At 38.3% G+C, this 17,232-nt stretch overlaps 1 protein-coding gene across 1 annotated transcript in view; it reads right to left on the bottom strand.

Moving 5' to 3' along the window:
- Positions 1-485: 485 nt before the first annotated feature.
- Positions 486-17,232, bottom strand: part of ZYG11A (zyg-11 family member A, cell cycle regulator) — a 64,392-nt gene continuing 47,645 nt past the window's right edge. The window contains exons 8-12 of the mRNA XM_008580784.1: positions 12,859-13,020; positions 12,486-12,530; positions 7,178-7,239; positions 6,684-6,781; positions 486-649 (exon numbers count right to left, since the gene is read on the bottom strand). Coding sequence (XP_008579006.1) covers positions 486-649; positions 6,684-6,781; positions 7,178-7,239; positions 12,486-12,530; positions 12,859-13,020 — 531 coding nt within the window. The remainder of the gene's footprint in view (positions 650-6,683; positions 6,782-7,177; positions 7,240-12,485; positions 12,531-12,858; positions 13,021-17,232) is intronic.

The following is a 17,232-nucleotide window of genomic DNA, read 5'->3' as shown; positions in this document are numbered from 1 at the left end:
TCCTATCCTTTTTTCATGCACTTCTTTTCCAGTAGCTTTACATAACCAGGAATAACAATTCAACAAACTTAATATAAGTACCAAGGTCTCCCTATAGATCTCTCCTTCTTCTGGGTAAACGGGTCCGTTCCTCTGACAAGCTCCCAAAGTGAAGAAAATTGTCAAGGGCTAGAAAAAAGTAACTGGCATAGCAGTTACTTGTGTTCTAACACAAATTCCCAGGTCTTCCCACAGAGCCTATGGTTTGATTTTTCCAACTTGTTGCTGAAGGAGTATCCCTGGAATAATTGCAACTTGACTTGGGACTGTGGCTATCATACAAATCCAACTTTTTTGTAACTTATAGAAAATCAAACATAAAAGGCCAATGAGATGGCCAACACACAAAATTCAACAACTGGTTTCAACGTTCAATTACTGATAGGGCAGAAGACCTGATGCGGAAGAAGAGAGAGCACCTCTAAAGCCCCTTAGGTTAAGGGCACTCAACACAGAGGGGGCCTCTGATAATTCATGAAATGCATTCTGAAGTCATCTAGAATGGAGGCTGCAATCTGCTGTGCTTGGGGGTTTGCCTCCTTGTGCTCCTGGATATCACACAAAAGCTGCAATCCTTCTTCTTCAACTAACATTTTGCAGTATTTGCTGGCTGGAAGAAAATCAGGCAAAGAAACTCCATGGACAACTGGCATTTTAAATATTCCAAAATTACCATATTCACCTTTCTGAAGAAATAGTACAAAATGATTAAAGTCATTTGGCCCAGGAATTAACAGATAAAATGAGTCAATTCCAAAGAAATATGTCAAAACTTAATGCTTGGCTCGTATGGTGAGATAAGAGATGATCTTTTTAGTATGTTTACTTTCAGACAACTCAACGCTTCAAACATCTTTAATCTTAGTTAAAATGATGCAAACTTATTACAAAAATAATATACATTTCAAGTTCAGGCAATATGTTGGACCAACCTCTAAACACTAGATGTTGCCTAAAACATAGTTGAATGTACAAATAAAGGAATTTTCCAGGACCCAGACAAACAGAGCAGAAAGCACTTAAGCTCATGTGAGCTAACTTGCAGCTATCCTGGGGCAGATAAGGACAATCAGTCTCAGGAACCTAGGAATTCAGATTTTAATGTAGAAAGTTGGCAGCAAAGCCAGTGCATAAAGCTGGACCCTCAAACGGCTAGACAAGAGAAGGGATAAGACAATGAAGCATCTTTGTTTTGGCCTGGGCTCTAGGTGTACACAGGAGTAGGAGAGAAGTCTTTCCTGAGAATTCATAACCACAATCCCAAGTGGGTAATAGGGTTTGAATTTACACTACCTGAATATTGCTGAGAAATTACTATAAACGTTAGCCTAAGCCTAGGGAAACCTCTGGAGCACTTCAGAGAAGCAAATACAAAACTGTGCTGAAGGGACATATCCAGTCTAAAATGGATTCTCACAGAAGAACAACAAGCCCTGCTAAAGGTGAGCTCACAATAAAAAAATTTAAAAATACATGAAAATCCAACATAAGCAAATAGATAAAAGGAACAGCTAAATTAGAACGGCCCCTTTCAACATACACATGAAATAAGGTCACATAAAGACCGCAAAATAATTACTTTTAAAGAAAAAAGAACAAGAAGATTTGAAAAAGAAGCAAATAAAAATTCTATACATTTAAAAACGTGTCACTGAAATTTAAGACTTCATTAGTCCAAGAGCAGATTTAGACACAGTTAAAAAGAAAAATAATGAATCCAAAAGCCAACAATTAACCAGAACGCAGCACAAAGAAACAAATACATGGAGGCTGGCTATGTGACCCTGAATGTGTTGCACCCAATCTTGTCTGATCTTGGGAGCTAAGCAGGGTTGGCCCTGGTTAGTATTTGGATGGGAGACTGGATGGGAATACCAGATGCTGTAGACTTATGCATAAATAAAAAATAATTTTTTAAAGACATTGAAACTATTGAAAAAAAGGTTACAAGATGTGGACGATACAATGGAGAAGGTACAATTTATGTCTGATAGAAGTGCCGCAAGAAAAGAATAAAGAAAATGGGGGAAGGGTAATATTTTAAAAGAACATAGCTGAGAGTTTTCATCACTTTGGAAAGACCTGAATTCTTAAATTTGGGAAACACAAGTCTCAAGCAGAATTAAAAATATATATCTACATTCACATAAAATGTAAAGCTGCACATCAAAAATATAAGAGAACTTGAAGGAACCAAAGAAAAAGAAAAATTACCTATCAAGGAATGATAATTAGGCTGACAGAAAACTACAACAGCAACAGGAGAAGATACTAGGAATATTTTTTCTTCCAAATGCTGAAAGAAAATAACTGTCTCCTAGAATTCTATACACAGAATTTGCTATTATTAAAGAGTATGGGAGGGACCCACGTACCTATCAAGGAATGATAATTAGGCTGACAGAAAACTACAACAGCAACAGGAGAAGATACTGGGAATATTTTTTCTTCCAAATGCTGAAAGAAAATAACTGTCTCCTAGAATTCTATACACAGAATTTGCTATTATTAAAGAGTGTGGGAGGGACCCACATATTTTCAGATAAATGGATTTTGTCACTAATAGGCCATCATTTTCTTAAATTTAATTTTATTATTCATTCAGTCATTCATTTAAAGATGACCGGTAAGGGGATCTTAACCGTGGCCTTGGTGTTATCAGCACCACACTCTCCCAAGTGAGCCATAGGCCAGCCCATTAATAGACCATCATAAACTGAACACAGATAAAGAGTGGGGTAAAAGAAGCAATGATGAGGAAAAAAAGAAAAAGAAAAAGGTAAACACTGGGTAAATTGAAATAAGCACTGAATGTATAAAGTGATAAAAGCTAGACTACCTTTAAGGATATGAAAACAATGTGGAACAAAAATATATTGATTAATCATGTTCTTGGATGGAATGACTCATAGTCATAGAGATGGGAATTCCCTTTAAGTTGACTTGTAAATTTAACATGATGCTGATAAAATTATTAAAAGGATTGCTTGGGGGACAAACTTGAAAACATGAATCTACAGCTGATATGAAAAAACTAAGCAAGAAAAACCAACACAAATAAGAGTAAGTAGTACACTAATCCTTCCAGATATTAAAATATACTATAAAACATCAATAGGTAAAACAGAGTGGAGCTGACACATGGACAGATGCAACAAACTAAAAACAGACTAGAAAAATCCAGAAAAGGGTAGCTTGCTTTTAAGTATAGAAAATATGGACTATTTAATGAAAGAGAGTATTGGGACAAAGTAGCAATCTAGAAAAAAAATAAGTTATATTCATACCTCAGACCATACACCAAGAAAAGTTTCAAATAGATCAAAGACTTTAATATAAAAAATGGAAGCATACTAGAAGAAAACATAAGAGACTTCTTTTATAATCTAAGTGTAACCATGATCTGAAATCCAAAGGCCATATAACAAAAGACTGACAACAAACAAAATCAGACAATAAACTGGGAAAAAGTATTTACAACATATATCACAAAGACCTAATATATAAAGAGTCCCTTCAAATCAAAAAGAAAAAGACAAAATAGGGGGCCGGCCCGGTGGCGCACTGCTACAGTGCGCCGCTTGGGAGCGCGGTGGCGCTCCCGCCGAGGGTTCGGATCCCACATATAGACCGGTTCCCGCTCACTGGCTGAGCGAGGGGTGGGCGCAGCACCGAGGGTTGCGATCCCGTTGCCGGTCCCAGTCTGGTACAGGTGCGACACTGAGGGTTGCGGTCTGTTGCCGGACACGAAAAAAGACAAAAAGGAAAAAAAAAAAAAAGACAAAATAGGTAAAAATTGAATAAAGTATATCAATAGACAATTCACAGACAAGAAAATGACTCATATAAGATGGTTAATTTCCCTTAAAATAATACATGTCAACTGAGAGTATCACCTTCATCTTTTTTTTTTCCTTTTTGTCTTTTTTTGTGACCAGTAACGGGATCGCAACCGTCAGTGTCGCACCCGTACCGCGACCAGCAATGGGATCGCAACCCTCGGTGTCACGCCTGCACCGCGCTCAACCAGTGAGCGGACTGGTCTCTATATGGGATCCATACCCTCAGCGGGAGCGCCACACTCTACCAAGTGTGCCACCAGGCCAGCCCCAATATCACCTTCATCTTAAATTGACAAAGATCAGAAGTTCAATTAGGGCTGGCCGGTTAGCTCAGTTGGCTACAGCGCAGCCTTATAATACCAAGGTCATGGTTTCAGATCACCGTACTAGCCAGCCACCAAATAAAACAAAAAGAAAAGTTCAATTAACATTGTTTTTGCAATAATATAGGGAAACTGGCAAACTTTCATACTCTGATTTCATAATCAACTCTCTGGAGTTCAACTTAGCAACACCTATCAAAATTATGAATGTTCATAACCTTTTTTTTTTTTCTGAAGATGACCAGTAAGGGCGTCTTAACCCTTGACTTGGTGTTGTCAGCACCACACTCTCGCAAGTGAGCAAACCGGCCATCCCTATATAGGGATCTGAACCCGTGGCCTTGGTGTTATCAGCATCACATTCTCCAGAGTGAGCCATAGGCCAGCCCTGTTCATAACCTCAGCAATCCTAAGGAATCTGTAGAGTAACTCACACACTTGCAAAATGATGTATTTTATTTAACAAGTGCTATGTACTATGCTAGTAATAATACTATACTACATACAAATGCTAGAACAGCCAAGCGCTATTCTGAATGTTTTATAAATTTTTTTTTTTTTGGTGGGGGGGTGGGGTTGGGGGCAGGTGGAGAGGCAGCTGGCTGGTATGGGGATCCGAACTTGTGACCCTGGTGTTAACAACACCAAGTGAACTAAGTGGCCAGCCCCTAAATGCTTTACAAATATTAACCGACTTAATTCTCATACCAAACCTATGAAGTAGGTACTATTATCCCCATTTTATAGATGAGAAAACTGAGGCACAGAGAAGAGGTTAATTTGCTTAAGTTGCACAGTTAGTAAATGGCAGCAACTGGGAATAAAACACATGGTTACAGTCTGTCCTCTTAATTACCACACTATTGTACAAGTGCATCTTTCACTTTTTATTTATATGTCATTTATTGAAGCAGTGTTTATAATAGGAAAAGACTGGAAACAATATCCATCTAAAGGAGACTGATTAAATAAATTATTATATCCATAGAGTGAGGAAATACTGAGGAGTCTAATTAATAGTGCTCAATGTGAAGTCAGATAACTAGGTTAGAACCTTGGCTCTGGTAGTTTTAACCTTGGCCAAGTTACTTAATTTCTCTGTGCTTCAGTTTCCTCATCTGTGATATATGGATGATGATGATGACGATGACGATGACGATGATGATGATGATAACAACATAATTAATAATGCTAACCCCTTTGTAGTTGCTGTGAAAAATAAATGAGTTACTCACAAAGAGCTTACAATACTGCCTGGTACACATTAAGTACTCAGCTAAGTTGTAGTTGTTGTTATAGTTACTACTGTTCTAACTGAATATACTGCAGTCTGTTTCAGGGCCACTCTGATCTGCATATCTATTCATATGTCAGCACCATTCACAGTACCTTCTTATATGTTAAGAGAAATGTTAGAGCAAGCTCCTAAAACCTGTTTTTCTTTGTTGGTTGCTTCCTATTTATTCTGCAAGATGAACTTTAGAATAATTTTCAGATCCCCTATCTCCTATCTGTTCACTTGAATTGTATTATATCCATAAATTGACATCTGTGTCTTAGTCTTTCCACCTTGCAACATGGTTATATCTTATAATTATTTCAGGCTTTCAAATGATCTCTCATAGTTTTCTGCATATACAAAGGTACTTCAAAAAGTTCATGGAAAAAGAGAATCGTTCTGTGAACTTTTTGAAGTACCCTCATAGGTCTTATTATTTGTTAAAGCTATTTTATACTTTTGTTGACAATATGAAGGGGGTATCTTTTCCTTTAATTTTCCTACATTTTCTGATTTTTGCTGGTATTAGAAAATTATTGGTTTTTAGATACATTATATCTAGTCAATATGCTAAACCTTTAATTCTAAAGTTGTCTCTTGGGTTATCTAGTATAAAATCATAGCCTATATTTCTTTTATAATAAAAGCAAAAATTTTACAATAATCTTGTGCAAAGGATATACATAAAAAATTCTCAAAGGGGATTTTAAACAGTAAGATATTCAAAACCTTTTAATCTGGCTGGGAACTGGTTCCCGAGCCTCACACACACAGACCATTACAAAGAAGCAGATCTATGTATTACTATAGGAAGAGCGTTAGTGATAAACTGTTCAGGGAAAAGAGCTAGCTGTAGGACAGCATGCACAGAATGAGTCCACTGTCATATTCATATATAACATATACTAAATATAGCATGTACATAGAAAAGCATGATAATTATTAAATTATTAATAATACTTGCCTTTGTGAAACAGGTGTGGGAGCAAACTTTCACTTTCTATATTGATACCCACCCCCAAATATATCACTAATTCGGTAGCAATTTCTCAACTAATAAAAACTTTTTTCAGTTTCTTTTTTAAAAGAGCTAAATTTGGAGGACACAGGTAAACAATTTTTCAAAATCCATATTAAACTATTCGTTGTACAGAAAAATAGCTAGTAAACTACTGTTTTGAACACACACTGAATACATACGGTTTTTACTGCAGACATGATACATAGCCCATAGTGCCCACAGCTGAACCTCTGGTTGAGAGAAGTTACCAAGGAGCGGGAAAAATGCCTTGAAGGATCTAAGAAAGTACAAAGATGTTAATTCAGAACTCAGGCTAATTAATGTTCAGGAATATAATAATAATTTTCAACATTTTCCCCACAGGGCCAATTCCTCACTAAGACAGATGTGTTACATTGAGCATGCAATGGGAGTTATCATTTAAGAAATTGCATTCTGTGTTAGACACTCTACACCTTCAATATCTCATTTCATCCTCAATCTTGGATACTGTCAGCCTCATTTTACAGATGAAGAAAACTGAGTCTCACGGATTTTCTCGAGATGATATTCACAGTATCACAGAGAAATATGATTTGAACACAAGGTTAATTGACTTAAATACCTTATCACTGTATTATTGAGTACACTGAGGAAAAGCTTTTAAAAAAGCACTCCATCATCATGAAATTACCTGTAAGTCACCAATGCTGTCATCTTACAACTTGAACTTGGCCAATTCTGGATAGTTGCAAGCTATACAAAAGAGAGAGAGAGAAACCAGGATTCTAATATTGTATTTCATCATTTTAAAAGTCATAGTAGACTACTTCATGTCATTTATAATTACATATATTTGAAACAACACACATTTTCAAAATATGGGAATGATTAAACAAATTTAGATAATCTTCCTTGCCAAAATGTCAATCAGATAACCATTACAATATATGCAGAATATATGAACAAAGTCACATGGAAAAAAAAAACAATAAAAACGGTCTTCTAGTTAAAGGTAGTAGATTGAGCATACATTAACCTCTAGTCCTTGCTCTAATATCATTAACTGAATAGTAAAAATGGCTTAAAATAAAAGAAGGCAAACACACAGAAAAGAAAGCAGATGGAGAAACGGTAACTGATTTAATAGCTCTAGCACTGGGGAAGGTTAAAAAACAAACCAATTTGAACAGAACCCCAAAAGAAACTTAAAAACTTGGCACTTCAGGTACTTTCTGAAGTGAAATTAGAGGTGGGATTGAAAACAGAATTGGTTGAAAAGATCAAAGGATTGAGACTCCCAGATCTTCCTTTTTGTCTTTTTTTCTGTGTCCGGCAACGGACCGCAACCCTCAGTGTCGCGCCCGTACCGGACCGGGACCGGCAACGGGATCGCAACCCTCGGTGCTGCGCCCGCCCCTCGCTCAGCCAGTGAGCAGGAACCGGTCTGTATGTGGGATCCGAACCCTCGGCGGGAGCGCCACCGCACTCTCAAGTGGCGCACTGTAGCAGTGCACCACCGGGCCGGCCGAGACTCCCAGATCTTCTCTTCCACCCCTAACAAAAAAAAATTTTTTTAGTTGGTTATGAATATTCATGAGATATAAAGCTGACTGTCATCCTCATGCTCAAGATGTGAAGGCCAGATCCCTACTGGCAGCATGCCCATTACCACACCCCTGACAAATATTTCTTACCTGGGCTACCCAGTGAACAATTAAGGGTATGAGCACTATGCTAAAAATCAAATGAAAATTTAAATACTGAATGTTAAGACTCCCCTGCCCCTAACTCTCTTCCTTTAGTGAGCTTTTAAGACTGTTGGCAGCCAAGCTCATAGTTTTCATGCAGGAGAACAGAAAATTCTTCTCCTGGTAAGTTCCAACCAGTTTAGGACAAAAGATCTAAAGAACCACATTGAGGAACACCTAATCCAGATCACTCCATAATGAAGCCCACAGTTGACAAGTTCACTCACTCATCTGCACACAGTTTCCAAACAGCCCTGCTCTTCGATATTAGTGGATACTATAGGATCACCATACACTTTAAGAACATCTTTAATATAAAAGGAACAAAACAAAAAGGAAAAAAAGCAACTTGCAGGAAACAAAGACCTTGGAGGAAAAGGAAAACTTAATAAAATTCAAAAGGATCATTATCTTTAAAGAGATAAGACAAAATAGATATAGCAACCATAAACAAGAATAGGATATGGTATTTTTAAAAAAGCACTTAGAGAACAAAAAAGAAGTTCTTGGAAATATAACAACAGAAATGCAAAATCTACAAGTTGAACTTGAAAAAGATCAAGAAAGACAAATAAGTAGATAGGTGAGATGAAAAAAAGTATAAGAAGGCCAACATCCCACAAAGAAAGAGACAGAAGAAAAAAAAGAGAGGGTTAAAATAAAAACAAACAAGAAATTTCCCAGAACCGAACGAAACAAACTTCTAGAGTGATTAAGTACCCAACACAACATATGAAAATAAGCCCAAATCAAGGCACATCGCTGTGATTTCTGAATAGAAAGGACAAGATCTTAAAGCTTTAATAAAAAAATGTACACACCCAACAGTGATCCTAAGAAGTGAAAGACAACAAAGATTTTAAAATTCTGAAGGAAAAATATTTCAAAGCTAAAATTTCTATCCAGCTATTTGATCAACTAAACGTGAGGGGTGAAATAAAGGTCTTTTCAAACAGGTAAGGTCTCACTTCCATGCATCGCTTCTTAGGAAGCTACTCAAGGATATGATCCAAGAAAATGAGGATGTAAACTAAGAAACAGGAAAGCATGCAATCCAGAAAACAGGGAATCCAACACAAGAGAGGGGCAAAGAGAATCCCCAGGATAAGAGCAAAAGAATATCCTAGGATGACAGCAGTATAGTAGATACACAAAACAAGCAGAGCAGATGGAAGAAACACAGGAGACGCTGAGAAGGTGAAGTGGACAGAATACTTTTGAATGTACTCAAAGATTTATACTTGGAGTATAGGAAAGGTGTGCATAGGGACAGTGCAAGAAGAATCTTCATTTCCCAGAGAGAGAAAATAAAACGATAGATAATGTCTAAAAGCACAAAGTCAAGGGCCAGCCCGGTGGCGCACTGCTACAGTGCGCAGCTTGGGAAGCGCGGCAGTGCTCCCGCCGAGGGTTCAGATCCCACATACAGACTGGCCGCTCACTGGCTGAGCGAAGTGCGGGGGCAACACCAAGGGTTGCAATCCCGTTGCCGGTCCCGGTCCGGTACGGGCGCGACACTGAGGGTTGCGATCTGTTGCCGGTCACGACAAAAGACAAAAAAAAGGAAAAAAAAAAAAGATTAAAAGCACAAAGTCAAGAATAAGCAGGCCAGTTATTTCAGTTGGTTAGAGTGCAGCCTTATAACCTCAAGGTCATGGGTTTGGATCCCCTTACTGGCCAGCCACCAAAAAGAGAGAGAGAATAGCAATATAGTACATTTTTTAGAGAGATGGAGGTAAATACCAAAGGAAATAGTTTTAAAAAGAGCTGAAAGTGAAAAAGAGGATTGGGGGCCAGCCCATGGCTCACTCAGGAGAGTGCGGTGTTGAGAGCACCAAGGCCCCGGGTTCGGATCCCATATAGGGATAGCCGGTTAGCTCGCTGGCTGAGCGTGGTGCTGACAACACCAGGGAAAAAAGACAAAAGAAAAAAAAAAAAAAAAAAACACAATCCTGTCTTCCCACCTCCAAGACTTGGATGAAGATTGCCAATCCTTGATTTTCAATAAAATGCTTGCAAGCAGCTGGAGACTCATCTGTAAGATTCCAAAGTGCTTTCAAAGTAAACAAGAGGGTGACATCATCTAAATTCTCAGTAGTCTTTTGTTTTACTATTGCTAGAAGTTCCTAAAAACCAAAGAGACAGGGAGTTAGATAGATGCGCTAATGACCGACTCAATTCCAGTATAAAGAAAGCAATGTTAAGAAGAGCTTTAGAATCAAAAGAATCAAACTTGGGTTCTAAACCCAAGTTCTTTTCATTCTATAAAACAAATTGTACCTGCCTCTCATGGTTTTTATGGGGATTAAATTTTTTAAAAATACAAATACAAAAAATTAAAGTTTAATGAGTACTTAGTCCAGTTCTTGGTGCTTGGTAATCAAGTACATACCAGCTATTCCATTATTCATTATTATACAAAGACATGAGTGCCAGAAGGTTGGAATCATTGGGGGTCACCTTAGGGCATGTCCGTACAAATAAAAAACGAAGATGAAACAGATAGTCAAAGTAAACACAGCAGTTAGTGTTAACTTCTGCTGCTTCCAAAGCAGCTTTCAGGAAAGCAAACCCTAGATACTAGTATGTTGAAAAGAGCACAGGACACTAAAGATTGAAGCAGAAATTGAGATCCTCTCGCCCCTGCCCCTTGATTTCCCTCCCTCAGTGGCCTGATTTCCTAAGTCTATCAGACGATAGCCCCTAAGCAAGGAAGGGTAAGATGACAGTATCCCTGGCATAACTGAGAGGGATGCCTGAATCCCAAGGTTTCTCTTGCAGACCTTCGTCATTCTGAGAGGCTCTCAAAAAGATAAAAAGTGGATGATCTTTTAGGTGGGCAGGTAGGATACTTTGCACTGTATAGGATATAAGAGGCTTCAATCCAACTTTCTGGCATTATTTCCCATTGCTTTTCTCCTTCCCACCTTCTCCCAAAATTCCAACTATTCTGTTTTACAGTGTCCCTCAAATGATCACATTTTCTCATCCTCCTTTTCCAAAGATGACCTTTGTCCCCTATCTCCCTTGTCCCTTCTTTCTACTTTTCTGTACCTTCCAAATTTGCAATATTAATCATTTATTCCTTTCTATGAAGCTTTCCACATCTACTCTATTCTGAGTCCTATATGTGCTAAGTATACAAGAGGATAAGGCACAGTTTTCAAGGAGTTCATGAACTAGAACCAAAGGCTACAAGCACTAGACTTTGTGTCTCTTTCCTAGCACTTACAGTCAATATTAAATTAGAGCTATTTGCATACATGTCTAACACCATCTTCCCAATGTTATAAAAGCACCATCAATTTCATTTATTTCATGCATCTGTGTCTCCCATTGCACACAGCATAGCAAACTGCAGGTGCTTACGATATGTCTTCATTATTTTTTGTGGATCTTCACTTTTATCTTTAGGAAACAAAGAAGTTTCTCAATTATGAACCTACTGATTGAGAGGCAGTACAGAAGTACAAACAAAGAAATTTCTAAAAAATTGATTGCCCTAGCAAAAAAGAGAAAGAAAATAAATAAATAAAAATGAAAAAAGAGCTAGACAGCCTGAGTTTGGATTCTGATTCTGCCTCTTACTACCTAGGTGACTTAGGATAAATGGCACTCCTGTGACTCAGATTCTATATCTATGAAATGTGGTAGAATACAGATGTAACACAATCTTTTCTATCCCTGTATATGCATCCCTTTGCTGCTCCTCCTATCAAGGGATGTCCACCACTGCCTTTAATCTGGGCTTAACCATGGAAACTGCTTTGGCCAATGAGACATTAGCAAATGTGACAAAAGCAGAGGTTTAAAAAGCACTTGTACAGTGGAACGTGACCTCTATTGTTCTAAGACTGCCATGGAAAGAAGCCCATAGAGACACAAGACCCAGCCAACAATGAGTACCACCGGTCAGGCATGAGAGTCAGGTCATCTTAGACCATCCAGCCCCAACTGACACCAGATGACTGCAGGTACATAAGCAGCCCCACATGAGACCAACAGCAGCTCAAACTGTTGACTAACAAACTCATAAGTAAATAAAATTATATTATTTTAAGCCACTAAGGTACAGTTTGTTCACAGCAATAGATAACTAATATATACAATGGTATTACTTTACAGGGATAATGTGAAGATTAAATTAGTTCATATAAATAAATTGCTTATAATAGTGCCTAGCATATAGTACGTACTATGTGTTAGTTTTCTATTTAAAAGTAATTAAAATTAATTAAAAACACCCCTTACCAAAAGACCAAGTACTTTGCTTTGTATTGCTGAGTCTGAAAAAGTCTGTCAAAAGAAGATAGAGGTTACTTTATCATAAAGAAAAAAAAACACTACATAAAAACACAATCCTGGGCCGGCCCGGTGGCGCACTGGATAGTGCGCCGCTTGGGAAGCACGGCGGCGCTCCCGTTCGAGGGTTCGGATCCCACATACAGACCGGCTCCCGCTCACTGGCTGAGCGAGGCGCGGGAAGCAACACCGAGGCTTGCGATCCCGTTGCCGGTCCCCGGTCCGGTACGGGGGCAACACTGAGGGTTGCGATCCATTGCCGGACACGGAAAAAAAGACAAAAGACAAAAAAAAAAAAAAAAACACAATCCTGTCTTCCCACCTCCAAGACTTGGATGAAGATTGCCAATCCTTGATTTTCAATAAAATGCTTGCAAGCAGCTGGAGACTCATCTGTAAGATTCCAAAGTGCTTTCAAAGTAAACAAGAGGGTGACATCATCTAAATTCTCAGTAGTCTTTTGTTTTACTATTGCTAGAAGTTCCTAAAAACCAAAGAGACAGGGAGTTAGATAGATGCGCTAATGACTGACTCAATTCCAGTATAAAGAAAGCAATGTTAAGAAGAGCTTTAGAATCAAAAGAATCAAACTTGGGTTCTAAACCCAAGTTCTTTTCATTCTATAAAACAAATTGTACCTGCCTCTCATGGTTTTTATGGGGATTAAATTTTTTAAAAATACAAATACAAAAAATTAAAGTTTAATGAGTACTTAGTCCAGTTCTTGGTGCTTGGTAATCAAGTACATACCAGCTATTCCATTATTCATTTATTGAGAATGTTTTGTCAACTCCTTCTGTAAGTTAGGTACTCATTCAGATAGGAGAGGCAGACAAAAAACAAACAAAAAACACCAACAACCCAGTTTTTCTCAACTAAATAAAAGAATTTTAAGTTTTGGTAAATGCTCTGAAGGAAACACATAAAAGACTAAGAATTTACTTTAGAAAGAGTAGGAGAGAGAACCTCCATAGAAAGGTAGTAAAAACTGAGATCAGAAGAAGAGGATAAGCCAGCCAAGTAAGGACTAGGGATATAAAGGAATTGGGGGAGGGGAACCACAAGCAAAGTTTCGGGGCAAGAAAAAGTTCACTGTTCTAGGCCACTGATCAAGTCAATGTGACTAGCGCATTAGGCCAGTGTTACAAACATAGGACCTCACATCTTGAACAGATTCCAATGTACCATCTTAGACCAGAATTTTTCTGAATACACATTAAGCTACTATTTATGGTTTCTTTCAGGCATATTAGACTTGCCATGTGAGAGAAAAAAAGACAACCATTTCCACTTAACCAGCTAATGAAAAGATACATAAACTATAACCAGTCTAAAAAAATCAGAATATGTCTGTTTTAAGGAGGAATAAGACTCAAGTATTTTGCCCAATCAGGAGAGAATGTGTCAGGAGAGTTCATCAAAAAATAAATCAGTGTGGCCGGCCCGGTGGCGCACTGCGCTAGTGCGCCGCTTGGGAAGTGCGGAGGCGCTCCCGCCGAGGGTTCGGATCCCACATACAGACCGGTTCCCGCTCACTGGCTGAGCGAGGCGCGGGGGCAACACCGAGGGTTGCGATCCCGTTGCCGGTCCCCGGTCCGGTACGGGGGCGACACTGAGGGTTGCGATCCGTTGCCGGACACGAAAAAAGACAAAAAATAAATAAATAAATCAGTGAGAGCCAAGAGGAGAGAGAAGAGTGGCAGAGGAGACTGGCAGCCCTCACATAGGCAGTCAACAGGGTGAATGAGAACAAGACAAGGGAGGGAACAGGGGAACGAACTGACCAGTGGCCAGGCCCATGGTCAGACACTTTTCATACTTTATCTCAATGATACTCAAAGTAAGTATGAGCTATTACTACTATGAAACATACCTATTTGTCAGTTGATGCCAGTTTTTCAGATGAAGAATCAGACACAGAGATTTATCCAAGGTCATATGACCAGTAAGTGGCTGAATCTCTGTCTTAATCTAAATCCCAAGCTCACTACCTAAACTGTCTCTCCAAGAACTCCAGTGCTACGCTTCCCTGTGTTACATTCCCTACTTGCTCACTATATCTACATCTAGTCTTTTTACCATTCCTAGCAACTTCAATGTTCCTCCAACACATCATTTGGCAGAATTCATACTTTAGTTAATTAAATATAACCATCAGTCTACTTCATGTTTCCCCCAAAACACCTGAATGTTGAAAAAGACTGCTCAACTGGTGTCACTTTCAATACTTGCCCACGAATTTCAAGAGGGCATTCAATTGTCTGGAAATACCACTATATTTCCTAATTAACTTTCTCCAAAGACTACTATTTAATTCTCTCTCCACAATTGTAATCACCATATTGTCCCCTCATTTCATCACTTCATCTCATTTTTCATTGAGACCTATAACTACTCTTCCTAACACAATCTACCAACCTACTTGCACTTGCATTAACGTACTCTTCCTTCCCCTCTGCTCCAGTCTAAAGCCAACATCTTTCCTTCTGCTCTAAATCCAATTCCTACACACACATAAAGATTTGGCATCAAAATTATTTCCTTCTGTCTTGCCTGTACCATCAATTTTTCCCTCTTTTCAGAATTATTCTCATGGGCATAAAATATGTCTTAATGTAACTCATCTTAAAAAAAAAAGAAAACTACCGACCCTATATAGTATCTTTATCTCTCTTTTTTTTTCTATTATATCAAAAAGTTGTCTCCATTTATCACCTCTAATTTGCTCATCATCCTACTCCAATCAGGTTTTGGTCCACCACCCAACTCAAATAACATAAGCAAGATGATTAATGGCTTCCATCTTGCCAAATCCAATGGTCAACTCTGTCCTCATCTCACTCAACCACTTAGTAGCATTTGACATGACCACCCAATTTTTCTTGAAATATTCTTCTGAGATTCTAACATACCTCCCTCCTCGTTTTCTTTTTAACACATTTTGGATCCTCCTCCTCGGTCTCCTTTTCTGGCTCCTCCTACTTTTCCAACATATCTATGTATATTCTTACTAAAATTTCAGCCCTTTTCTTTTCTTGACATATTCCACATTCTTTCTAAAGTGATCCCGTCCAGTATCAGAACTGACTCAAATTATTTCTCTAGCCCTGACCTTCTTAACATCTTAAGCTTCTCAGAAATTAATATGTCCAAAATCACTCAACTTTTACCCCACTTTTTATCTCTATTTTTATCCTTGATTTTATCCCTATTATAAACAGGCATACAAATTAATGGAACAAAACAAACCCACTGGCTGGATATAAAATATTCATAAGATTCCACTTATGACAGCAATGCAAAAGGTACAAAGTCTTGGAATAAATGTAAGAAATATACAATATCAACATGAAGAAAGCTTCCACATACTTCTGGGGAACGTGAAAGACTTGAATAAATGGAATGACATACCCTGTTCTCAGGGAAAATCCATATCACAGGATGCCAAATTTTCTAAGTCAATCTATAAATTTAACATAATCCCAAAGAAAACAATTTTTTCTTAAAACTAGACAAGCCAACTCTGATGTTCACATAGAAAAAAACAAACAGATAAGGATAACTGAAAGAAACTTGAGGACAAATCTTAAAGATACAAAGTTAGTAAGTAGATAGACACGCAAATTAATAGAACTAAGTCCAGAAATAGGCGAATTTAACATATGAGAAAGGTGGCACTGCATAACAGTGGGAAAGATAATTATTCCATAAAGGGTGCAGAGGCAAATGGAAATAAATCAAGAAGAAAAGTTAAAAATGGATATTGACACCTCAAAAAAGTTCCAAATAAAATATTTACATGTTTAAAACAAACAAAAGAACCGCAGATTAAAAAAACATGGGGAATGATAGAAAACACTCTGTGGAGAAGGGAAATGCTTTCCAAGTGTACCATCAATCTCACAGGCATAAAAGATAAGTATAAATTCAACCGTATAAAAAAAAATTATTGCATGGTAAAGCATGCCATAAACAAAGTAAATAGAGGGCTGGCTGGTTAGCTCAGTTGGTTAAAGCACAGCCTTACAATACCAAGGTCTCAGAGGTTCGGATCCCCTGACCAGCCAGCAGCTGCCAATAAATAAATAAATAAAGCAAAAACAGACAAGCAGAAAACTGGGGGAAAATACATGCATCTAATATTTTTTTAAATCCTGTAAATTAAAAAGAAAGCTGGCAATCCAAAAGAAAATATATAAAGGGCATGAATAGACAGTTCACAGGAAATATAAATGATCTTCAAAAAAAGAGGGGGGGGGCTCAAACCTCATCTAAAATAACGGAAGTGCAAAACAAAATGATGTAAATTTTTTGGTAAGCAATGTTAGCATGACCATAATGTAAATACTAATTACTGATTTATTAAAAATTGTGATATAGGGGGCCGGCCCGGTGGCGCAATGGATAGTGCGCCGCTTGGGAAGCGCGGCGGCGCTCCCGTCCGAGGGTTCGGATCCCACATACAGACCGGCTCCCGCTCACTGGCTGAGCGAGGCGCGGGAGCAACGCCGAGGGTTGCGATCCCGTTGCCGGTCCCCGGTCCGGTACGGGGGCAACACTGAGGGTTGTGATCCGTTGCCGGACACGGAAAAAAGACAAAAAAAAAAAAAAAAAAAAAAAAAAATTGTGATATATATATAAATTTGCTGCAGACTGGGGAAGGAAGTAATTTATAGAAATATATGGAGGAGAGCTA

The sequence above is a fragment of the Galeopterus variegatus genome, unplaced genomic scaffold, assembly GCF_000696425.1.
Source record: "Galeopterus variegatus unplaced genomic scaffold, G_variegatus-3.0.2 Scaffold6, whole genome shotgun sequence".
NCBI classification, from domain to species: Eukaryota; Metazoa; Chordata; class Mammalia; order Dermoptera; family Cynocephalidae; genus Galeopterus; species Galeopterus variegatus.
Note: the sequence above shows the minus strand (reverse complement) of the source record. Positions and strands in the feature narration are given on the sequence as shown.